This window comes from Cucumis sativus, chromosome 3 (genome assembly GCF_000004075.3).
Source record: "Cucumis sativus cultivar 9930 chromosome 3, Cucumber_9930_V3, whole genome shotgun sequence".
Taxonomy (NCBI): Eukaryota; Viridiplantae; Streptophyta; class Magnoliopsida; order Cucurbitales; family Cucurbitaceae; genus Cucumis; species Cucumis sativus.
This window is the reverse complement of record NC_026657.2, coordinates 36,801,483-36,825,181: the sequence shown is the minus strand read 5'-3', so window position 1 is coordinate 36,825,181 and position 23,699 is coordinate 36,801,483. Positions and strand designations below refer to the sequence as shown.

Here is a 23,699-nt window from a genome sequence, read left to right as displayed (position 1 = left end):
ATCTACACTAAGAAGAGTGCAACTATTGGTCTTAGTAAAATGATTGATAGTTAATTAATTAGTCTCACATCAATGGAGTTTTATTCTGTAGGTTCCTAAGATCCCCTTGTTAGCTCAATAAGGATAAATAAGAATCAAATTTACTTTCGTTTAATTTGAATCATTCAAATTGATTAAAGGAAATAAATTGTATACGATACAATTAATATAATGTACATGATACATTATAATATAAAGTTTTTATAAGAAAATGTAATATTTGAATACAATTCAAATAATAATAATATGAATAAAACATAAACAAACTATAGATTAAAATTAATATGAATTCGACTCATATTAGAACTATAAATCATATGAGACGATCTAAACCATTGATTATATTATGTATGATATAATATAAAGTTAGTATTATATAAGATATAACATACTTTAAAGTTATATTTAGTTTATATTAAATAAATTTAAATAAAAGAATAACTCTTTCAGAGTTATTCTACGTGAGGGAGAGGGGAAAGTTTTTTTTGTTAAGATACAAAGTTATTTTTTTTGTTAAGATACCGAAGCGGTGAGCAATCTTTTCTCCGTATGTTTTTACAATCTATTGGTTCCAAATAGAAAATCTTTCTTTAACAAAACAAAAAAAATGACAGAAGCTCCACAAACTCTACGTTGTTTTTATATTGACAATAAGAAGGAGAACTCCATAGATCAGTTTTATTTTCTTATAAAAACATGTTTAAATGTTTTTCTCTAAATTTTAAAGTGCTGAATTTCTTTTACACGGCTTCTACACACTTATCCTATTTAGTGAATGCTCTAAAGATTTTTTCCAGAATTTCATAGGAAGTGACTCCCTTCCACAACCACAAAAGTGAACCTAGAATGATAATTACTCAAATGATAAGAATGAAATTACTATTATTTTAGCACAATTCTCTTCATATCACTTGTGATAAGTCATTACCTTGTGATAAGTCATTACCTTTTGAACTTGTTTCTTAGTATCTTCAATCTCTATAGGCATGAGTCCCATTTCTATAATATCACCTCCAATGGAATCCAAAATTATATCCCAAATGTTCATTTTACTTTCACTTTCATTCTTTTGATCCTGCTTTTTAACATCTATTATCTTTACTTCGTTATAACAAATTAGATGGAGTTTGTTGACACTGAATACGTTAATGTAACTGTATACTATCTTATAAAACAACCAAAAACTGAGAAATTTCAAAAATTAAGATTAAGTTTACAAAATCGGATTTCGTTAACGGAAAAAAAGGCGTTCTAATTTGGGTAAATAGATACCATATGATATTGAAGTGTCTTTGCAGTTGTGTGGTCAGCCTTTACAGGATTTCATCCCCTACAACATTTTAGTATGACACTTTACACAGTTTTAAAATGAAATTCCCTAAGGATTATAAGAATGTTTTCGCATTTAACAAATTAAAGAGATTATTAAGAATTAGTTGGAGTTTACTTCGTTTTGTTTCTTAGGAAACCCCTGTAGTTCTTAAGATCTGAACTAACCGTGTAAAAGAAATCAAATCCACTACAATTGCCTTTCAATCAGAAGAATAAAACCCCCAACAACAATCTCTGGATAGCTACTATGAACATAATCGGTACTTAAAACCCACAAATTAACGCGGTAGAAGATGATCATGATTCCCCATACATATACAAAATGAGGAACTATCACAGAAGTAGCTCAGAAGTATGCACCAGCTAATCACAGACAAATATCATATGTCCAGACATAATTTAGGCAAAACTTCATCATAGCAAAAACGAACAATGAATTTAAATCAATTTATTCACTCTCACTGGCACTTCAAATTATTACCCTAAAATCCACACACACACAAAAAAAAAACAGAACCATATTTAGGATTGCTCTAATCATCCTCAGGAACCCATGAAAATGGGAGTTGCAGACAATCAACACGGCATCATTTCAGACCGCCCGTCTGCTATTTCTCTTCATTGGTCATGCAATCCAAAGATGAATGAGAATAAAGAGAAACAATTAAGAATCATCATTGAGAAAGAGAAATTTTAGTTTCTGAACAGTAAATAATCGAAGTTAAATTCTTAAAAAGTGGCAAAGCATCAGATAATAAGCGGAGTTATAGTCTACATTTACTTCAGCGTGTAGGATAAGAATTTGTCTACATCATTTGCCTGCCTTGATTAGTATTAAACTACCAAAAAATAATAAATCACAGAAAAATACCAAAAGAAACTGGAAGAACAACGAAAGAACAAAAACATTAATGGCATCAGATAATAAGCGGAGTTTTGAGTCAGCACAGAGCTTCAGTATATCAATAAGCGGTAATAAGGTGTTCATCATTTGCCATTATAAGGAAGAAGACATTAAAAAAAATCAAAAAAACAAACGACAATCAAAGATTACGTAAATTTCGGTAGGTCCATTTGACTCCAAGACAAAGATGAAATATGAAATGGGCTGGTAAGCCAACCTTTAGATATTTGCATCTGCTTTATCCCCTTGATCTGTTAATAACGATGTCAAGACGAGGGTAAACAGAAGCATTTAGATCAATCGAAAAAGAAAACTGCAACAATCAGTAAACAAAAACCAGTCGTAGAACAGAAAACAGACGCTCGATTAAAACCTACAGACAAAATCGAAGGAAAGTGGAGAAATTGAATTAGGGTTTAAAATTTCGAAAGACGGTAGAATGAAGAAAATTAGACGATTATGCGAAAAAGAAAGAAAGGAAATGAAATAGGATTTGATTAGAGACGGCTGGGGCTGAAAGAGGAGTGTGGACGCTTGTATTTATAGCATTCGGAGGATTTAGGGTTTGGATTTTGGAGTACAAGACAGCCGCGCTATTTTAATTTCCTTTCCCTTATAATTTTTCTTTCTTTATCTTATTTGGGAGGTAGGTTTCAAAATGCGTATATATTTTGAATTATAATTTAGAGTCTTTGAAAAAATATTTTACAACCACAATTTTGAAAACGAAAAAAATACACGTATCCACAATAAGATATTTAAAAAAATTAATTGACGTGCAATGAGTAATATATTTGATTTTTTCGATTAATTGAGGTTCTGTGAGTAATATATTTGAAAAACGATATTTTACTATTTGAAAAACAATAGTTTACATTTTGATTTAGCTTTCCAAATCTATGATCAAATCTAAATCAAAATTATTTTTTTAATAATTTTTTAAAAGACGAGCGTTTAGATTTGATGGGTTGTCAATATCTCAAGATTTAACTATATTTTATATTTGTCACATGATCTAAACAACCAAATTGAAAAAAATCATAAAAAATTGTAGAAGAAGAGAAAAGGAAGATGGAAGGAATAAAAAAAACTTGCACAAAGGAATAGGTGAAGAAAGACGATGAAGATTAAGACAAATCTAAAATATTTTTTTTAACATTGTACTTTGAATCTACAAATTATCCTAGAATCACGGACAATCTTAAAACTTCATAGAAGAGGGGAAGAATGAAGATGAACCTAAAAAAGAGGAGAATGTTGTGTAGAAAAAACCAATGATGAAAAGCTTGGTAATCCATCTTTTTTTTAAACTGATTTTTAAGCAATACATTGTAATTGAAACCCAAAACAAACATGTGTAAGCTAGCAGAAGAAAAGTTGTGAAACCAACTAATGAAGAACAAGAGGAAGAACGAGAAAAAGATAAGAAGGTATAGTGTCTACATTGTTGTACTTCAATTAATAAAGTATATTGTATTTGGTACATTAATAATAGAAACATTAACCAATCAATCTTAACGAACCAAATAGCATTAAAAGTGAAGATGATAAACAAAAGGTAAACGGTTCATGAGATAGACACTAGTGAAAAAGGCTTAATCCCAAAATATAGAGGTAACATGGGTTGAGATAACAATTAAGACTCATTTCCATAATATGTCGAAGAAAGTAAAAAAAAAATCACAAATGAAGTTAAATTACTTCGATCAACAATCATTATATTATATTTCATACTACAATTATTGTACTTCATATTTTAAAATTAAAATTAAGACAGAAAAATAAATAATTATTCTAATATTAAAATAAACAAATAATTAGATTCTCACTAGATAAATAATGAGTAGTTAAAAAAAAAAAACTAAAGACACAAATGCACACTAAATTAGAATATGTATATGAGCCTTAATAAAGTGGGCCAATAAATATGAAAATGAAATAAAGACAAACAAATACACAATGAATTAGAATTAGTGAGCCATCTTAACATATAGTGTCATGGTCATACCATCTTCACAAGAAAAAATGTCATTATTTTTATTTTAGTTTATAATTATGGTCAATACCCATAATGCTAGAAAAAGTACCTAAATTTCAGTGGTTAAATTACGAAAACAATGTGGTTGAATTTTACAATTTGTGTACAAAACACCTTTCTAACTTTGATTTTTTTTCTTCCTAAACTTAATAAAAGTGAAAAAAAAGGAAAGTGTTTAGATGATAGGATAAATTTTTAGTTACGGAAAAACTCATCTTTTATCACGATCATGTTATACATCATTTAGATGACTTAAGGGTAATATGAACTTAACTCAAACAATATATGTACTTTTATTTATTAATGTTTTTGCTTTAGAAAATTCTAATTCATTATAATTGATTTTTTTTTTCTTAAAAAACCCTCGAATGTATGAAGAGAAAAAACGAAAAATAAAAAATCCTTAAATTTGTGGATCTACAAATCTTGATGGTGTATTGTATTAAAAAGTTTGAAGCATTGGTGTGAAGGGAAAAAAGTGTCAAATCCTCCTATATTTACATGTGTTGTATATTATTGAAATTTGATCGTGTTTAAGGTGTAAAAAAGAAAAAGAACTAAATCTAACAATAGTTAGCTCTCTCCCGCCTCTTGTTCTCCGACGTCGGATGGATCCCTCTTCATATCCGCTGGAGGCAAGAAGCAATCCATCGACAAACCACAAATATTAAAATCAACCTCTTCAATTCTCCAACTCTCCTCTATTTTCCTCCGGTGGTTCAGCGTTTCACCGTACCGATGCAGCCTGGCCGTCGTCCGACCACCATGCGCAATGTTAATGTTGTCGACGTATCGATAATCCTCGATGGTGGAAGCAATGCTGGTCTCCCAAAAAACACTGTCGTTTCGCTTGCCAGCTTTCATTCTGACGAGCTTGGTGTCCTCAAATTGGACAAGGAGGCCGGTTCTCTGGCTGAAGTAACCCCAAATTGTGTGGTGAATGATCTCGACGTGGGGCGTGCTTTGTGATTTAAGCAATTCTGCTGCCGTCTCTAGTTTTAGAATGAAACAGTCTTCTTTGCTTATGGTTTTCTCTCCAATGCATACGGCGTCTTCGAACAAATTCGCTGTGTACCGTGGGTCTAATCCCTGTTTTTTTTCCCCAAAATTGAAAATACACAAAAACTTAATTAATCATATAATATATGTTATTTTTTGTCTTTTTTCTTTTGGTCAAAATTTAATTTTAAAAATATTCAATCTAGTTTGTTTTCATGAATTTATGTTAGAAGTAAATGAAGACTTTTTTGGGGCAAAATGTTGTTTATACATTTAATTTTATTGATAGAAAGATTACACGTAAACTTTCATCTACTGATAATATTTGTGTAAATATTTTAGTTTATTATGTAAAAATATAATTCGAATAATAACTAGTTTTAAAATTCATGAAGTAAAAAGTTAAACCTAACCAAACTAAAAGGTTGGAATACTTTTTGCTTTTCTCTCGACAGATTCAAATACGGAAGTTAACACCAACACAAAAATTTGCCAAATCATACCCGAATTCGAAAGCAACAAAAATTCAATGAAATAAGTTTAAACATGCCACCGTCGCCGGTAAAGAAAAGAAAGATCACCTGAAAGAAGCGGCGGAGAGGTCTGGGAGGACCTTTATTAGCATGACAAGGCTGCGAAGAAGACTGATTCCAAGCCACCTTGCCGTTGCTTCCGGCACTAACCTTATAACCAGACACCACAAGCTCAAGGTACCAAAGGTCTGGATTCTTCTGCCACAACACAAATCCCCCAACCTCACATTTCCCCCTCGCCTGTACACTATCTTCCCCTTGTTGCATCGCCGATCCCACCATTTTCACTTGTCCAACCGCATACATACTATTCACTGAGTTCAACGCCGCTTGTCCTCCCGTCGCCGCCACATATTGCTGCACAATATACTTCGCCGTCGACGCCTCCTACAGAAACGAACATTACATCATTAAGATTGGACTCGATTCAATTTCAACGACTTTGAAAAAAATATGAGAGGAGCGCGCTTACGATGGAATAATCACGCAAAGAGCAATTGAAGGTGAGGTCGAGATGGACTTGGAAAGGGATTAATGGAGATCCTACGAGTTTGAGAAGAGCCATGAATTCGTTATTGGAAGCAGCGGAGAGATGAGAGGAAGATTTGTTGAGAGAATCGGCGGTGGATTGAGCTTTCATTAAGGCACGGAGATTTTGCCAACGGAGAGCGGCGTTGGTGCCCATGTTGGTGAACATTTCTTCAGGAATGGGGACTTCAAGAACGGTTTCGAGGCCATTTTCTTTGTCGAAATTAGGACAGAGTTTCCTCATGGAGGAAGAAGAAGAAGAAGAAGAAGATGATGATGATCAAAATGGGGAGCGGGTGGGTGGGCCCTGTCCTCCCCGGTGGAGAAGGGTGGGGGGGATAGGGTTCGTTGTTAAGTTAGAAAAGCGATGGTAAAATCATATGGAGAGGGGGAAAAGAAGGAAGGAGAAAGGGAAGAGTGTTTTGGGGTTTTTTTGTAAGGTGGTCCTTACGCGTAGGTCTCGTAGTTGAGGCCACGATTTTAGTGACAACACCAACGGCCCTTTCTTTTATTGGCCTCTTTTCCCTACCCAATTTGCAAATGTATGCCATTACCTTACCAAATCCAAAATTTATCCATCTTTTTACACTCTTTTTTTCTTTTTTATATACTAGAAGCTAATTTTAAAATGTTCACATTGTTGTATGCTAACATATATATATATATATATTAACGTTTTTTATGTCGAAATTTGGTATCAAATGTGAAAAAGTATTTTTTTTTTTTGGAGATAATCAAATCAATATGCTCCAAAGTAGGAAAACTGGGATGAGTGTAACTTTGCCACTAATACTGGTTTAGAAATAACTAGAGAGTATAGAAGTCATAATGTATTATTTAGCTTAACTCAAATGCTATGCGTCCTCACAAATATATAGAAATAGATTTCATAATAGTTGTTTGCTTTGTTAATTTCATTACGTAATTAATTAACTTGTTACGAATCATTTGATCTATTTTATCAGTGATCCAAGCATTGTTTAAAGGTATAACACTAAGAGATAATTTTACTATCATAGAATTGACCTTCATACTTAGGCACAGTGTCTTAATAGTCAATACTATAGATCGATTTCCTTGGCAAAATTTGTGAAGGCATAAACTATATATAGATATTCAATAGAAATATGCATAAAATATTAAATTATTAAAACATCATTTTATTTAAAAAGAACAAGAAAAAGAAATAAATTAAGAAAAAAAAATGGAAATGGGGAAAACTCCCCCTCCATTCTTCGAGGGCCGACCTCCCCGTTAAAACATCTTTAATTTTCTCAATTTTATACTTAGCTAAATAAATATTCACCTTTGCAGTTGATCTTATGAACGATCTTTACACTTAAGCCAAATTAACTTAGAGTTTAATGATTAACGTAGATTCATTTTTCATACTTAGATAAATAAGCATTGATCTTTTCTTCCACCTTCTATCCAAATTAACCCTTTGCTTTAGGATCAACAATATAGGCTGGTTTTCATACTTAACCAAATTTCCTAATGGCTTCAAATTGAGAAAACAATGAAAATAACAAATACACAAGAAAAAAAATGTGTAAAAAACAGCAATTCCTTCTTGAGAAAAACATATTTGTCTTGTGAAAAAAAAAAAACAAAGACAATGAGAAGAAATTAATGCACATATATCCAGAGATGCTTGGAGGAGTTGTGTCACACCCCGCCCTGGGCATCTGCTTGCTCGTCCTGAGACGTGGCGTGAAGCCAACCAAAGTCGTTCGCCTTCGAAACAACCTCAACTTACCCTTGTCATAAATACATGAAACATTTTAATAACGAAAGATTTTAAACTTGAAATATTGTAAACCGTTGTGTAGCTCGTATGAATATCTTTATAAAATTTAACATGAAAATTGAATTAACTCGAATATATGAATATTTGAACAATTATAAAAACAACTTAAAACAAGAAAATATCCTTGCATGAAAACTAAGTTGGTGTGGTAGCAATATGCATGTTTAGCACGGAGAGATCCACAATATGTACCTGAAAATAGTGAAAAACATTTGGAAATTGTGAGCTAAAAAGCCAGGTGAGTGATGATTTTGTAAAACATATACTTTAAAACAATACAATTTAATCTTTTCATAAACCATTCATAAACATACAATCTTAAACATACACTTTTGTCTCAGTATACTTTATAACCAGAAAAACTCAGTCAAGATAGCAAAGCACCTTCTCTTACTATCCTGTCAAACTTCGATCAAACTAGTAGATCACCTTTGGTCATGCTATTCATAAAAAATAAAAACTCGGTCAAGATAGCAGAACACCTTTGATTTTTACTTCTTGCTTGGACTCGGTGGTAGCGGATAAGTGGTCAACTTAGCCCTATATCCCTGACTGTGCACATTGACCGTCAAGAACTCGGTATATAGAGTACCATGGTTTTTCTTTAAAACCATTGTATTTCAACTCATGCTTTTAAAACAACTTTCTGTCGCAATAAATATTTCTATTTCAGAACTAGATTTTAAGTTAATGCAAGTGGTTTCGTTTGATGAATTTCAACAATTTCATCAATCCGAGCTCGTGTAAATAAAGAATCTCAATCAAGACTGACGAAATTGCCCCAAGCACTACTACAAAAAAAACACTTTAATTGATGGTTACAATTTATAAATACTTGACATTTCTAATAAAAAAAAATGTTAGGTAGAATGAAAAAATGTTGAGTAACAAAAAAACAAAAAGAAAAATCCATAATTTTTCAAAAGTTTGCAATACTCGATAGGTTAAAAGCGTCAAGACTAGTTTTATTTACTTGACATTTTTTTAAATGTCATAAAATATCTATTTTTCTTTTCTCCCTTTTCTCAAAAAATATTTCCCTTCTTTTTTTCCCCAAACTTCCTTTCTTCTTTCTCCATACCCACAAAAATACCCGTTCTTTTTGTGAAACCCAAAACTTTCTAAGACCATTGGAATTTGTTAAGACTTGGTAAAGATAAGAAAATGTGTTTAAGATAAAGAAAAGTTTGAAATTTTGGCTGAGTATGGAAGTTGGCGTTTTGGCAATAGAATAGGCCTTTAGAGGTTTGTTGTTGGCGACCAAAATGTATAAAGAGGTTATTTCAAGATTGGTTAGATGTTTGGAGGTGGCCTAGGCGAGAAGAGTGGTGTGAGAACCTCTAAAGAGGTTACCTTGGACGAGAAGAGAGCATGCTAGGCGGCAAGAGAGGAAAAGTTGGAGGTTATCTTGCGTTGTGATGTGTGGTCGAGAAGATCAAGTAAAACCTCTAAAGCATGGGTGTTTTGCTAAAGACTAGGCTAGAAGGATACCTTGAGAGGTTATCTATGCATTATGCTTGGCAAGAAGGACTCCTTAAAGGTTAGCTTATTGACGATGAAAGGCTAGGCGAGGAAGGCATGACAATGCATTTGGAGGTTTGCGATAAGGCAAGAGAGGTTAGTTTGGCAAGGCGTTTTCGTTTGTTCTTGAGACTTTGACATTTTGGTTAGGTGAGATAATGAAGAGGTGGAGTCGGTCAAGTGGATTCCAGGTGTCAAGTGCATGCATCAGTTAAATTTCGGCTGAAGAAGGTGCCAATAAAGTTTCATGCAATTTTTAATATAAATAGGTCACTTTGGATGAAGATTTCTCCCAAGCCACTCGTGCGTTTTGGCTAAAATAAGTCTCAAAAGATAAAAAAAATTAGTTCTATTTTTTAAATTGGGATGTTGGACGAATTTGAGAAAGGGAAGTGTGAGCTTGAGTTGAAACATGTGAGGAAGGTAAGAATTTAGGTGATTTTGAACAAGGTGGACTTCCAAAGGGTTGTAGAGTTCATCTATTAGAATATGAAACTGAAATTTTGAGGCAAGAAATTCAAGTTAATTTGACACAACTTTGTAGAAGGAAGTATTTTCATTTGAGTCATGAAGTTTAAGATATAAAGCTCTAAACTAGAGGTATGGTTCTAGCGGAGAATGAGTTTCTAGGCAATGGAGGTTAATGGCTTAGCCTAAGAGGTTAGCAATCTGTCTTTTCAAAGCTATCGTCCCACTAAAAAAAATATTCTTGTGATAGGTCTTGTTCCTAGTCAGAAATATAGTGAAATCACCTTTCCTATTCTTTCTCTAGACCCTACGACTAAGAAAGATGTTCACTTCTTAAAATATCCCATATACATAGGCGGGAACATGGAAAGGTAATGTTGTATGAAAGAGGATCAATATGTTAGAGAACATGTTTTTTTTTTTCCACAAGACAAATATGTTTTTATCAAGAATATTATGATGACCTAGGTAACTTAGTCTCAATCCTGAGTGAGAGTGGACTCCTGTTCGGAACAAATTATCTTTTGATTTGTACGAGTGAGAGTTGCTAGATCTCCGACTCAATAAACTTATCATTTGGAGGACAAGACCGAATTGGGATCTGGAAACATAATTACACAATATGAAATTCACTCACTCCCTACTTATCAATTAGATTCATATTAAAATTATTGGTTATGAGAGAAACTTTTATTTGAATATGATTCAAAATTTATATAAGTTAAATATAAAATATTTAATTTAGCTATTAATTAATTGAAGAGTTAATTAATAGTTTAGTTTAATTTAATTTAATTAATATAAAACTATAAGATATTTGAGAGATAAACCTTAAATAAGATTTAAATGAAATATTGATTAAATATGATTAATTAATTATTAACTAATTGATTAATAGTTAATTAATTAGTATATTTGAAATTTCTTTTAATTTCATATTTTTAAATTAATAGGATCTCATGATTTTCTACCACCTTTATAAGGAAAAAGAGTTATAATTATCTAAAAGAAAACGATTTTCTTTAATCCATTAATCAAGAACAGAAAGGTGATGTTTTTGCTAATTTTTCTCTAAAAAAATTTTATCATCCCAATTGATTCCCACAAACCAATTTCATCCCAGAATATAGAAAAGTGTCCAAATGGTGGTGTCCAACAAGTAAATTTTTTTTTTCTCTAATATATAATGAGAAAGCATGTTTAGCAAAATCTGTAAAATCTTCCGTTGTCAAGAGATTTTATCTCTTTATGATTTATACTTGAGGTCGTAATAGATAACTCATCAATTTTCACCTAGAAAAATATAACAAATTAAACAGAATCTCCTAAAATGAATTAAATATTAATTTTAAACAAATAAGACAAAGAGATAATTAAAAAAGATGATCTAATAATTATTATTATTAAAAAAAAAAAACTCTAGAAGAAAAGAAAATAGAATAATAAAAAAAATGTGTATTTTAAAAAATATTATTGTGATTAAATCAAATTTGTATTTGGAATGACTTAGAAAAAAATTAATTAATTTTTATTGATTTTTTAAGGTTTGCGGCGGTTGCCGGAGTTGGTGGCTGGAAGTTCGCCATCACAGTTGTAAAAAATGATACCTAATGGTCGGCCAACGATGGTCACTGGAGGTAGGTTTAGAGTTGGCCTACGAATTTTCTAGATTGAATTAGAAAAAAAAAATGTAATCCATGGGCTTGAATAGTGTTTACTATTCAAATCCATGGGAATGAGTGTAGGAAGTCTTAGTGAAAATGATCGTTGATCAATGGTGAAGACAATCAATGATCCCCAATATTTATGACGATTAGTTGGTGCTGACCATCATGACAATCAGTCGTTAAGGGTCAAGACTATTAGTCATTGACCATCACTATAATTGTTTGTTAATATGCACAACATCGATAGTTAACAATAACGATTGGTAGCCATCGATTAAGATGTCCACCAAACGATAGTCATGTCCAAATTAAATTTATATAAGTCACAAACGATTAAGATGATTGATCACTAATGATCGATAATCGATGACTAAGACGATCCAGAGGTGAAGATCAAGATGATCTAGAGCCAACAGTTAAGATGATCAGTTGTTGTGATCATCGATCAATCGTGATCGATCATCATAGTTGATCGTGAAGTTGACTACCGTCTGTTGTTAACGATCAACAATGATCATTGATAAGAGACTTAAGTGAATTTTTTTCTAAAACACATGACATTCAATAAAAAATAAAAATCATTTTCCAAACCCATGAGTTTGGTTTCTTAATCCTATAAATTTATTCCAAGTGTCCAAGCATGGGTTTGACTTCAAATGTCAAACCCCCTAACTCCAAACACCCCTTAACATCTTTTGGATTTATTTTATTTTAAAAATTAAATTGCTACAATAATCATTTTTTTTCTTTCTAAATGTACCACCTTTTACAATAAACAGAAATATATACATCGCGGGAATCACATACTTAATAGTTACGTACTTATATTTTGAGTGAAAAATAAATTTAAGTTAGCATTTTTTTAAAAAAGTGTAACACCCTCCGTAGTCTAGGATTCAACAACCAATGGCTTCAATATTTCCTTGCAACCTGACAACGTCATCCTTACTTCTCTATAGAATTGTTCCAAGCACTTTAAAATTCCAATTCATTGAGACATTGAAAAGGAAGGTGAACGTTTATTAGTATAGGTAGCAACTTTTAATTCATTTAAATCTTTATTAACCTTGCTTTCATGTCTTAATCTCTCTCATTCAATTTCAACATATTTTTCACACACGTGCAACACATTATCGATATCTTGTATATTGAAAGTTGAACATTTGAAATATATATTCACATAAATACTCCAAGAAAAGTTTATCATTAATGTCATATATAATGCATTTTAAAATACTAGTAAACAACTCGTGCAATGCACGTAAAAACCAAACACAAAAAAAATTATAGTCTTAACTTAACTTTATAAATTGGAACAATTGTATCAATATTTTCATATTTATATTATTTTTATATTTCCATCCTGATGAATTGTAAATTTAGAAATATCATGATACACTATTACAAAATTTACTATTTTATTTTATCAACTATATAGGCATCCATAATTTTGATTTTTTTTTTAAGTTAAAAAGGACTTTTTAAACAAAATTTTAACAATTTTCATCCAAACTTAACGGTAAATATATTTTAAACTAAAATAACTCTGTTATTTATCTACACCCATCACCGGAGGTAACACTATACTTATTTTTCTCTCCTCCATCTCTTCTCATTATTAATTATTTGATATGATTATGTATCATAAAAGAAACGAGCCTCTTCTATAAATGCACATACATTATTCAGAAAAAGAGTGAGAATAATGTAAGTACCAAGAGGACCTTAGAACTAGTTATAACAAGAGGTTGAAATTTAGTAATTGAGTATTTGTTTTGTATTTGGGTATCTATCTTTTTTGTAAGTTTTAAGAGAAGATTTTAATTTTCGAATTTTGTGAGATTGTAAAATTTTATTCGAAGTTTTGATTTAGTTTTTTTGGTTGAGAATATTAGAAGAACTACTATGAGAGCAAAAAATAAAATAAATAACTATGTAATTTATTTAAAAATTGGTTATTTTTTAAAAAGATCTTAAAACAGAGTTATTTTTTACACAAAGTATAAAATTTAGGTGTAAGTGTTTGGGACCGTTTAGTTGGAAAAGGCCAAGTTAGGCATCGAAGGCAGCAGCTTTAAAATGGAAAGAGGAGAGAAAAAAAGGTGAAAATATTGTTTTGCATCGAGACAGGGTTTAGACTTCGCTTATCTCCTTCACTATCAACAATGAAGGCAACTCTAAAGACCAAGTACGACGCTGACAAAAGCGGCGCCGCCTCTACTTTGGCTGTTAACGCCGGCGATGTCAAGCTTCGAGCATCTATTACCGATGCCACAATCATCAACGGTCCTAGTTTGAACGGCCTTGCTCTTTCAGTCGAGAAACCAGGTTTCTTCATAGTCGACTACAATGTCCCCAAAAAGGTACGCTGACTTCTCAAATTTTCAAGATTCTTATGGCTGCCAGCATTCGAATTCAGATGATTAAGAATTTCACGAAGTGAAACTTCTTGTTAGGACGGGAATTTGGTTGTTGTATATTACCTACTACCAGAACGAACCAATTTATGATAAATTTGGCACGGAGTTTTTGGAAGTTGGTGTATGTAATTGTTTAGGCTGGACGCGAAATTGATTCATTGTATTGCAATTTCTGAGTTTAATCCGATTATTTTGCTGGAAGCTTGAGTTAGGTTTCTCTAGAATTCATTTTCCTTCTTTGCATCATCAAATTCAATCTCCTGCTAACTTGTTTTGTTATTGCATGCTATTGTACAGGATCTTCGCTTTCAGTTTATGAATACTGTAAAGGTAGCGGAGAAGCCTTTGAATTTAACTTACATCCATAGTTGGGCCGATAGCAGAACAATTCTCGACGGGACCCTAGTCTTTGATTCGGCTAACAAGGTTTCTGCTAATCATGCTCTTGGATCAGGAAATTGTAAATTGAAGTACACCTACGTGCACGAGGGGGCGACTACTTTTGAACCTTCTTACGATGTTGCAAAGAATTCGTGGGACTTTGCTGTTTCAAGGAAGGTTTATGGTGATGATGTATTCAAGGCCACGTACCAGACGACATCCAAGGTACTGGGATTAGAATGGACAAGGAATTTGAAGTCCAGCGGAAATTTCAAGGTTGGTAATTTTGTCATTATATTTTTATACTTTTTGAATGCTTGTTAATTTCGTAGATCAAAATTTCTGGATATGACGTTTCATTTCAAGCACTTTGTCTGGACAGGGAAGATTACTATGGATAAACCATTATTGATGACTTTGATATATTGTAGTTTTTTCCAACCATATATGTAAAATGCACTTTTTTGGTACAGTTAAGATGGAATTTAACTCTAGTTGTCTAATTCTTGACGAACACATCCCAATAATTATCTTTACGCAGTTGGCCAAACAGTCAACACTTGATTTGAAAGAATGTCTCCCCTGTAAGTTCCTAGAGCTACACAATTTATGAATATTATTTCTTCAGCTGAGGGTAAAATCAAATATCCATAATCCAGAAAATCATTACCCAGTAATGAAAGAAAAGAGCCCCAGAGGGAGATCCTTCTAGTGAAGGATTGGGATATTTATGAGGGGAAGTCCTCTATGTTCATGGATTTGAGTCTCCAGGAAGAAAGCTTTAATGAGTGAAATCACTGAAATGTTTTAGGCTTTTAGAGCCAATTTTGGGGTGCTCAAAATCTCTCTATGGTTTATTGGGAGTAGGCCTTAATACTATGATACTCAAGAGAATGGAAGGGAGACTTCCTTGCAGGAAATTGAGAATCAGGGAGTTCTTTGAGAATTTTGAATTGTTCCGTATATAATTGATAATCTTACTTTTAAATATGGTCAAGTATTCCCCTGGACCTTAAAAAAAACTATTCCATTAGATAGGTATCATCGCCCCGGTGTCAACATATGTAAATGAGACACCGGGTTTTAAATCAGAAGTACTTGGTTTTCCACTAAGATTTTGCATCTGGTAATCTGATATTTGATTCCAGGGTTTTTTGAAAATACAATTATGTTTGGTCTGTGGTGACTTGTGAGTGTTATTTGGGGATTTTATCATTTTATCTTTGAAAAATCCCCCTTTCCACGTGGGAGCTTGAGGAAATTCAAGACATGTAGTCTGGGCTATGAACAGGTGCTTAATAAAAAACAAACAGGATCGTCAGTCTTTGAGGTGGGATCTGGATTTCTAAAATTATTAAGTGTTACTTGGTTTTGAAGTAGTCAATAGATTAATAGTTGGGGCCGAGTTTCACAATGCCGTTTTGAATTATGTATTCAGATGAAACGTTTTCTGTACCAGCACTTACAAGATAAGGGTTCACCACAATTTTTTTTTTCAAGTGTATTAAGGAGTTTTAAACACCAATACTTTGTTGGAAAATGGTTGATGAAAGTGTTTTCATCTAGAGAATTTTATGAGTAGGTCACGCTCAAGCGTTAACAATGCACTGACATGGAGTAGTTGAGAAGAGGCCAAATACCTGTAGGCTTGTAGTGGTGGTTTCCCAGATGAGGTTCTGGCATTAGCAATCCTCGAAACTGCATACGCAGTTTCGATGAAACTTGTTTTGTTTTATCACTTCGAAACTATCTGTTTACCCCTGGTGACAAAGGTAGAACTATTAACATTCTGGGATAAAAATATAGTGGCTGGCACCTTTGTCAGTTATCGGCTCGTGATAGTTGTAGGTACCTAGATAAGATATTTGTATGGTAGCATTAAGGAGTATAATGGTAATGAGATAGAAAGTTAGTTACCGAATCATATTATAAATGGAGAGAGGTGGAGTGAGTCAAGGTAGGCATTAGTTAAGTGGTTCAGGCCTTGAGTTAGTATGCTCAAGAGGAAGGTTTCCAAATATCAAGTACCATGGACTTGGTTTATCCCATATTTCTTCATCGTACCATTTCAATATACTTGTTCAAGTTAAGACATATTCTAACAACGAACTATTCCGCAATCCGAGTGCGATAACAGCTTTCATAAGTTCTAGATGCTTTTTAATGGATTTGAATGCTATTCACTGTGTTGGATTCTCATGTCAGTGTTTTTTACCCTATCTTTTGTTGTGCAGGTTGTAGCATCGGTCAATATGGCAGATGAATCAAAAAGGCCAAAAGTAACCGCAGAATCGACATGGAACTTCGAAGTGTAATTTTTAAATCAAATTCCTTTTAAATTCCTGTTGTGATTTATTGTGGAGTTTTCCTAAATACATTTTGATGATTGAATCTGAAAATACTTTGTGCACTGAAAGTTTAAATACACCTCAGTAATCATAAGAAGCAGTTCTTTTCAAGCGATGGCCGCTCTCATTTTGCTCATGCTCTGCCATTTTATTTACTCGTCAAAAAACTATCAATTTGAATAAAGAAGATAATAAAAAAATTACTCTGCTTTGTATTATCTTTATCTGCTCTTCCTTATCAAGATCTAGAAGATAATCTAGGGTTTTTCGTGAATGAACTTGAATTCCAATAAAGTACTGAATCTGCTGATAGATATTTTGAGGAAAGTTACTGAACGTAAATAGTGTTAGAATGAATAACTAAGTTTACTTTAGTATTGGGGTAGGGAGATTTTAGTTGTGCTAAACTCTAATATACTCGGATGCCATTTGAGGTAAATTTCTCAACAATTCACTTAAATGGTTATAAAATGCTGAATTTGATTGTGTTTATGTTATGATATTCCTTACAAATTAGTATGGAAGATGTTGAATTTTCCCTACTCAATTTGGAAACACATATTTCATCTTTTTTCTGTTTTCCATCTCTTTGATTCTTCCTTCGAGATGTTTTTCTTAATCCCAACTCTTCTGTGAGATGTGTCCATCTATAAAAAATTGTATTTGTAATCTTGAGAAGAATCTGTCATGAGACTATTAAAATCGAAGTTGTGTCACAGTTGCTTTCATGGTCATTCCACAACATAACAATAAATTTGTTTAGCCCACCATTTTTACAATACCAACTGTGAAGATTTTGATATTTTTCCTTAGATCAATTATAGCAAGATCAGAAAAGTGAATCCATTTTATTTCATATGGTAATTGATACTTTATTCACTAAGCTATGGTCGAAATGATAAATGGAATGCCACCAATACGGAGCGTAAAAATCTTGAAGCCCTGTTTTGTAATGATTTGGCATTGTATAATCATATTAAAGAAGGACTATATAAGGTAATGAAAATTTCACGTGAACAATCCATTTGACTGAAGCTGTTGTTCTGAAATTGTGATTGGGAGTCAAACTTAACTTCTAAGGCAAATAATATGCACTGCATGCTACTAATTATTATTAATTTAAAAGAAAAAATAAAGTCATTATAAAACCTATCACATGCCACTTACACTTGCACAACAATATGAAGAAATTTAACTTTGCCAGTACCCACATGCTTTGTCATTCACTATGTGATTTGATTAATAAATCTCATTATCTTAGAGCATCAATAAATTGTTTTTTTATACTACAAGTATAACAAAACAAAGAGATAATAACACAAAAAGTAAGATACAGGTACACAATCTTTGGTTGGCCTTGCCTCCTGGCCTTCATAAGGGAAAAAAAATCAGATTGATTTAAATCAAGATTAATGATCTTAATTATTCAATTTTGTTAAGAAAAAATTCCAAATTAGGATGTACCCATAATTTCTCTTGTCTGTACAATATAACAATTTACAATTTTTTTAAAAATATTATTTCAAATAAAAAACTTAACAACTTTAAGTAGGTGAAATGAGCTATTATAACTCACTTCATGTTTAGAGCTAATTGATAATAGTTGTATTTTCAACTACACTATAATTATTTCAAATCTCTGTTCATTCCAAGCTTTATAATTTCTTACAACTCATCACTTTTTATTTTGTTATTTTCTAATCAACATCTCTTATCTTCTATATTCTCTTAATAACAATATTTGTTATTCCCTATTTTCTACTTTTGTCCTCTTTTTCTTCTTTGTAATTTACACCTTAACCACAAAACATTATATAGTGAGTACAATAACTGTAGAGTATAATAACTTTCTATTTTTCTTTAACATAGGACAAATGGATGGGGAAATGGTTATCCTGCCCTTTTTTTCCTTCTAATAATAAGTTTATACAAATAGGCTATATCAAATAAATCTACATCAAGCCAATCACAAATAAAAAATGAATACATAATAAAATATAATCCCATAAGTAAATACTAAACAACCGATCCAATCTCACGTAGATTCACATTAGGAACCATGAAGTCTTATATATATAAATATATATTAAAGATAAAAGGAAAATAAGAAAAGAATGAAAAGTAATATTTAAAGAAAGTAACATAAAAGAAAAGAAAGAAAAGAAAAAAGAGAAAGAACTGGGCCGGGCCGGTGTCTTTGTACATTTATGACCGACAGATCATCAAAAGATTCCGTGGAGTCGTCCAACGAACACGTAATTTTGGCGGGCTCGCTCTACTTTGCTTATTTTTGCCCATTCTCGTTTCACTATATATATATATATAAATAAATAATACAATACGCCTCACTTCACTCAACACTTTGCCTTTCGAGCCATTCATTCACTAAATTTTTTCGAATTCCCTTTGCCGCCACTACAGTTTTCTCTCTTAGCGGCTTCCCCAATTTTCATCTCTTACTTCTTTATCTTCCCTTTTCTTTCCATAAATCGCTTGTACACGATGGACAGTGATGACGATTTCCAGTTGCTTTCCTCTCCTCAGCTCGATTCCCCTCTGGTTTCCGGCAGGAAGCTGAAGCGGTTGAAGAAAGCAGCTACTGGTTTCTCCGACCATTTGCCGAAGATCGATCGTCAATTTTCGGGTGGATTCTTGGGGGAATTTTCGAGGATTGATGATCGGTTTGATGATGGCTTTAAGATTCGTGAATTGAGTGCGGTGGACTCTGAAGCGGAAGATTCCGATAAGTTGAAAGGACAAGATCTGGATGACTCCGATGACCTTCAACAATCGGGATCTGGATCGACGGATTTGGATGATGGTGCTAATTTGGAAGTTAGTCTTGGCCTGGATGGTGACGAAAAAGATTCTGGAGTGGGCAAGTGCTTGGAATTTGATGCTGTGGCTGGAATTGAGGAAAAAGGTGGAGATCAAACTCCCGGGATGGGAGTGGAAAGTGGCGATGCGCTGGTGGATGAACTGGAGAAGAAACGGCCAAGTTTGGACGCTTTTGAGGACGAGAGAGAAGCAAAGAGGAGGAAATCGAAGAACAAAAGACTCAAGAGTAGTGGAGAGCCTGGAGATTTCAACCAGACTGCGGTCTCCAAAATAACTCTCGAGAAGGTATGAGGACTTCCGATGTACTTAACCGTGGTAATTTATATCAATATATCCCCAATTTCTCACTGTTTGCTTACTTCATTGCTTATGTTTTTGTCAGGAGCGAAGAGAATACGTCGTGCAACTCCGTGCTGAGTCTCAGCGACTTTTGCGAGGTAATTTGTAGAACTAAGTCTCACAATCGTCTCATGATTCCTCTGAAGCCACAGTTCCTCGTTTGCATTCTCAAGGTTGATTTTTTTTTTTTTTTTGTTAGATACTAGAGGAGCGACATTCAAGCCCATGCCAGTTGTCCAGAAGCCGATATCCTCAGTTTTGGAGAAGATCCGACGAAGGAAGCTTGAGCTCTCTACGAAGTGGGTATCCTGTTCTTAGTCATACATCTATGCTTAGACTGTGAACTTATGTAATATCTATTTATGCAGATCTATCAATATTGAGAATTCCATTTTAGTCTGTGACGATGAAGATGATGACAATTATCAGTTCATAAAGGTTGTAAGCAAGCATAGGTTGTCTGTAGAAGGGAGGGCGGATTCTGTAGAAAAAGAATGTGGGGATATGGATAAGCATCCTGCCGATGAGGAGAATAAAAAAGATACAATGTGTATACATGAACGAAGTAATGGAACAAACATGCCCCCACAGAGGGAAAGGGTTAGATGGCTTCCACCTCCCCTTCTCATACCATTATTAAGTTTAAATTAGTTTATGTTTGAACAAGCTTGTATTTTTTCTTTGGTACACCAAGTACATTCTTAGGAATAACAATTACATTGGTGGAAGTATTGGCTAGTTCTTGTTGAGTCATTCCAGTAACTAAGACTTGAAACAAGCTAAATTACATGTCATTTTCTTTATTGCCTGTTAATTTGACCTAAACAACAAATTATTATTATTAGTTGCTTTTTTTTTGCTGTAAGGATTCTCAATCTTCATGTGCATTGAAGTTAGAATTTAGATTGTGCAACTGACTCGTCACTTGTTGCCCTTATGAAATACAGGCTACTGATGAGGTCACGGAACCATTTCGGGCTCCTGTTAATGACACTCAGGTATTTTTGTTCGGTGAATTGTGACAATGTTCCTTTTACACACGCGTTCAAGCACGTACACACACATATATTTAGGATAATTACTTTGTTTATCATGTTCCAGGAACTCTTTTCTGATTCCCAAACAAGCATTGGAAATGATGTATCAAACGAGATGTCCAAAAATCCTCTGCAAGAAAATTTTACGCCATCTGTATTGGCAATGAATTTAAAGCTTGAATCTGCTCCTCTTGATGATGTGTTGAACGAGACATCCAGCAGTCATCTGCAAGAAAATTTCACACCATCGGTATTGGCAATGAATTTAAGGCTCGATTCTGCAGCGCTTGATGAGTAAGAATGCCAAGTGATTGGAAATTTTATTGCATGTACTCATTTGCCATATTCATGATGTTTTGGTTTGCAATTGCATGTTGGTTTTCATTCCTACTCGTAATATTGAAAAACAAGAATATTAAGCAGGGCCACTTCTAATTATTTGATGAAGTTTAGTGTTGGTTTTCAAGAAAGCTTATGTAACTCAAGTATTTTGCTTTTTATAGCTCTGATGAAGAAGAGGATAATGACAAGGAGAATGTTAATCCACATCCACATGGTTTGTCAGACTTGCCTTCATCAGCAAGCGGGGATCCTGTTAAAGCTTTTGTTGATGATGAAGCCGAGGAAGAAGATGACAGTGACCATGATATGCGCTTCCAAGATGACGAGGAAGACGATGATGCCGATTTAGAAGAGCTTCAAGATATGATAGCAACTGCTTACGATGAAAATCCATTAGACAATGAAAAACGCAATGAACTCCATCAGAAGTGGCTTGAACAGCAAGATGCTGCTGGAACAGAAGATCTTCTACAGAAATTGAAATATGGCTCAAAACTTACCAAACCATCTTTACTGGAAGATGAAAACAACGAGGGAGAAAATGATGATTTTGAATTTTGTGAAGCTGATGCAGAAGATTCTCTTCCACTGGATGTGGCTCGAATGAACATTAGAAAAGTAAAGCAAATGCTTCCTCAAATGTATACAGATAAAGATGATCCATACATGTCTGATGATGAGGAAACAGAAAGGAGGCTAGAAAGAGAACGTGTATTTGATAAAGCCGTGAGATTCGAGCTATTCTTTCATGAACAAAGTCTTTTGCTTATCTTTTAATCGTTCAACCATATAGTTCACATGATGATCTAATCATTGGTCTGAAACAGGATGGAAAATCCACGTTTCTCTCGCCTGCTGAGGTTGAGAGCACCAGAGAAGTTTTTGGCCTTATCAAGAAGCTGAATGTTGTACCTGATGTAAAGAAGAGACCCAAAGCACAATGTAAGATCCTTCACCTTGTTTTCGTCATCCACATAATCTGCCATCCTTTATCTAAACCTTATGTATTGTCTCCATTTATGCAGTGTTTTCAGACCCTCCACTAACCGGTGTAGGCAAGAACACATCTTCAAAGGTATCTGTATCCATAATCTCTGAGTTCCAAAATGCATTAGCTATCAAAACCTTCAGTTCTATTGGATGAAGACCTCATCTTCTGTAAAGCTAACATAAGTTATTGCAGTCATCTTTCTTAGGCCGAAGTTCAAATTTCTCTTTTTCTTCATCCCATAAGCATGGATCATCAACCAACAGTCGTTCTTTCATTTTCGGTCGAGATGATACCAACAGCAGGAGCTCAATTCCAACGATGGAGGAATCTTCTGATCAGGTTAGCTCTAGTTATGACAATATTGATGCTGAAGCAGTCACATATATTTACGTTACTTTTAGATGACTTGAGAGGCAATAGATGACTTGACCTCATCATAGATCAGTTCAATCCAAACCGATCAAGTGTTCCTTGGACAAGCGTGGTCCAACTAACAACATAACTAACTTGGCTTTGCAGGGTCAGAATGAAAATAAATCTACAAGAATTTCTTCAGCTAAGTTTAGTTATTCTCAAGTGAGACCAAGTGCACAGAACAGCGTACAAGAAATTAAGTCAGGGAGTTCATTATTTGATATTTTGAGGCAATCTTCTTTGCAACTTCAACGTAAACCATGCACTTTTGGGGAAGAGTCTAGCCAAATGAGTTCTGCATTTGCATCATTTAAATTGGAGAAGACACACATGAAGAAGCCAATAAAGACTGAAGGGAGATTTTAATATTGAAAAGGGCCTCCACACACATTTGCATTTGGATGTGAGTTCAATGCCGTAATTTTGTTTGTGTTGGTTTATGTTTGAAAGTCCATTTTGCTCAATGCTTTGTTGGGCGCAGACTTCGGCCTTTTATTTCGAGTTAATAGGTCCAAATATCTACCAGTAGTTAGTGAAGGCTTTAGTAAAGGCCACACAAGAAAACTAATAAAGGGACATGTAAACTCACAATTTTGTTGACTTCAGATTTCTCATGTTTGAAGTTGAGAACTTTTGATTTAATAGCGAAAATAAAGCTTAAATTATAGAAAAAAACTATTAAACTTCATACTTGTTTTCAATACTCATCCTTAACTTTCAAAACTACCTTCATATGGATGAAATTCATTG

The 23,699-nt window shown here is 33.4% G+C and overlaps 3 protein-coding genes, 1 long non-coding RNA gene and 2 other non-coding genes across 6 annotated transcripts; 2 read left to right on the top strand and 4 right to left on the bottom strand.

Annotated features, from left to right (window-relative positions):
• Window positions 1-1,519: 1,519 nt before the first annotated feature.
• LOC105435020 lies at window positions 1,520-2,836 on the bottom strand. The gene is made up of 2 exons (XR_969133.2): window positions 2,493-2,836; window positions 1,520-1,987 (listed from the first exon to the last, which is right to left on the bottom strand). It is a non-coding gene; the product is annotated as an uncharacterized LOC105435020 (long non-coding RNA).
• LOC116403020 lies at window positions 2,112-2,194 on the bottom strand. Its single transcript, XR_004215750.1, has one exon. It is a non-coding gene; the product is annotated as a small nucleolar RNA R16 (small nucleolar RNA).
• On the bottom strand, window positions 2,282-2,370 carry LOC116403021. The gene has a single exon (XR_004215751.1). It is a non-coding gene; the product is annotated as a small nucleolar RNA R16 (small nucleolar RNA).
• Window positions 2,837-4,721: 1,885 nt separating the features above from the next.
• On the bottom strand, window positions 4,722-6,821 carry LOC101210043. Its single transcript, XM_011654104.2, has 3 exons — window positions 6,318-6,821; window positions 5,894-6,232; window positions 4,722-5,402 (listed from the first exon to the last, which is right to left on the bottom strand). The coding sequence occupies exons 1-3, from the start codon at window positions 6,615-6,617 to the stop codon at window positions 4,887-4,889; spliced, it is 1,155 nt and encodes a 384-aa protein (XP_011652406.1). The 5' UTR covers window positions 6,618-6,821; the 3' UTR covers window positions 4,722-4,886.
• Window positions 6,822-13,921: 7,100 nt separating this feature from the next.
• LOC101204484 (outer envelope pore protein 24, chloroplastic) lies at window positions 13,922-17,103 on the top strand. Its single transcript, XM_004147741.3, has 3 exons — window positions 13,922-14,202; window positions 14,557-14,916; window positions 16,875-17,103. Exons 1-3 carry the CDS (start codon window positions 14,005-14,007, stop codon window positions 16,953-16,955), a joined length of 639 nt encoding a protein of 212 aa, XP_004147789.1. The 5' UTR covers window positions 13,922-14,004; the 3' UTR covers window positions 16,956-17,103.
• Window positions 17,104-19,333: 2,230 nt separating this feature from the next.
• On the top strand, window positions 19,334-23,637 carry LOC101210293. The gene is made up of 11 exons (XM_004147763.3): window positions 19,334-20,111; window positions 20,209-20,263; window positions 20,365-20,464; window positions 20,534-20,765; window positions 21,113-21,163; window positions 21,267-21,496; window positions 21,706-22,270; window positions 22,372-22,486; window positions 22,570-22,619; window positions 22,728-22,874; window positions 23,055-23,637. Exons 1-11 carry the CDS (start codon window positions 19,491-19,493, stop codon window positions 23,313-23,315), a joined length of 2,427 nt encoding a protein of 808 aa, XP_004147811.2. The 5' UTR covers window positions 19,334-19,490; the 3' UTR covers window positions 23,316-23,637.
• The last annotated feature ends 62 nt before the right edge of the window (window positions 23,638-23,699 follow it).

Coding starts and splice junctions, on each gene's coding strand:
- LOC101210043 (XM_011654104.2), bottom strand. CDS start 6,617: ATGAGGAAACTCTGTCCTAATTTCGACAAAGAAAATGGCCTCGAAACC. Junction 6,233..6,317: donor CTTTGCGTGATTATTCCATC/GTAAGCGCGCTC, acceptor TCGTTTCTGTAG/GAGGCGTCGACGGCGAAGTA. Junction 5,403..5,893: donor CTCTCCGCCGCTTCTTTCAG/GTGATCTTTCTT, acceptor GAAAAAAAACAG/GGATTAGACCCACGGTACAC.
- LOC101204484 (XM_004147741.3), top strand. CDS start 14,005: ATGAAGGCAACTCTAAAGACCAAGTACGACGCTGACAAAAGCGGCGCC. Junction 14,203..14,556: donor ACTACAATGTCCCCAAAAAG/GTACGCTGACTT, acceptor GCTATTGTACAG/GATCTTCGCTTTCAGTTTAT. Junction 14,917..16,874: donor AGTCCAGCGGAAATTTCAAG/GTTGGTAATTTT, acceptor TTTGTTGTGCAG/GTTGTAGCATCGGTCAATAT.
- LOC101210293 (XM_004147763.3), top strand. CDS start 19,491: ATGGACAGTGATGACGATTTCCAGTTGCTTTCCTCTCCTCAGCTCGAT. Junction 20,264..20,364: donor GTCTCAGCGACTTTTGCGAG/GTAATTTGTAGA, acceptor TTTTTTTGTTAG/ATACTAGAGGAGCGACATTC. Junction 21,497..21,705: donor GATTCTGCAGCGCTTGATGA/GTAAGAATGCCA, acceptor TGCTTTTTATAG/CTCTGATGAAGAAGAGGATA.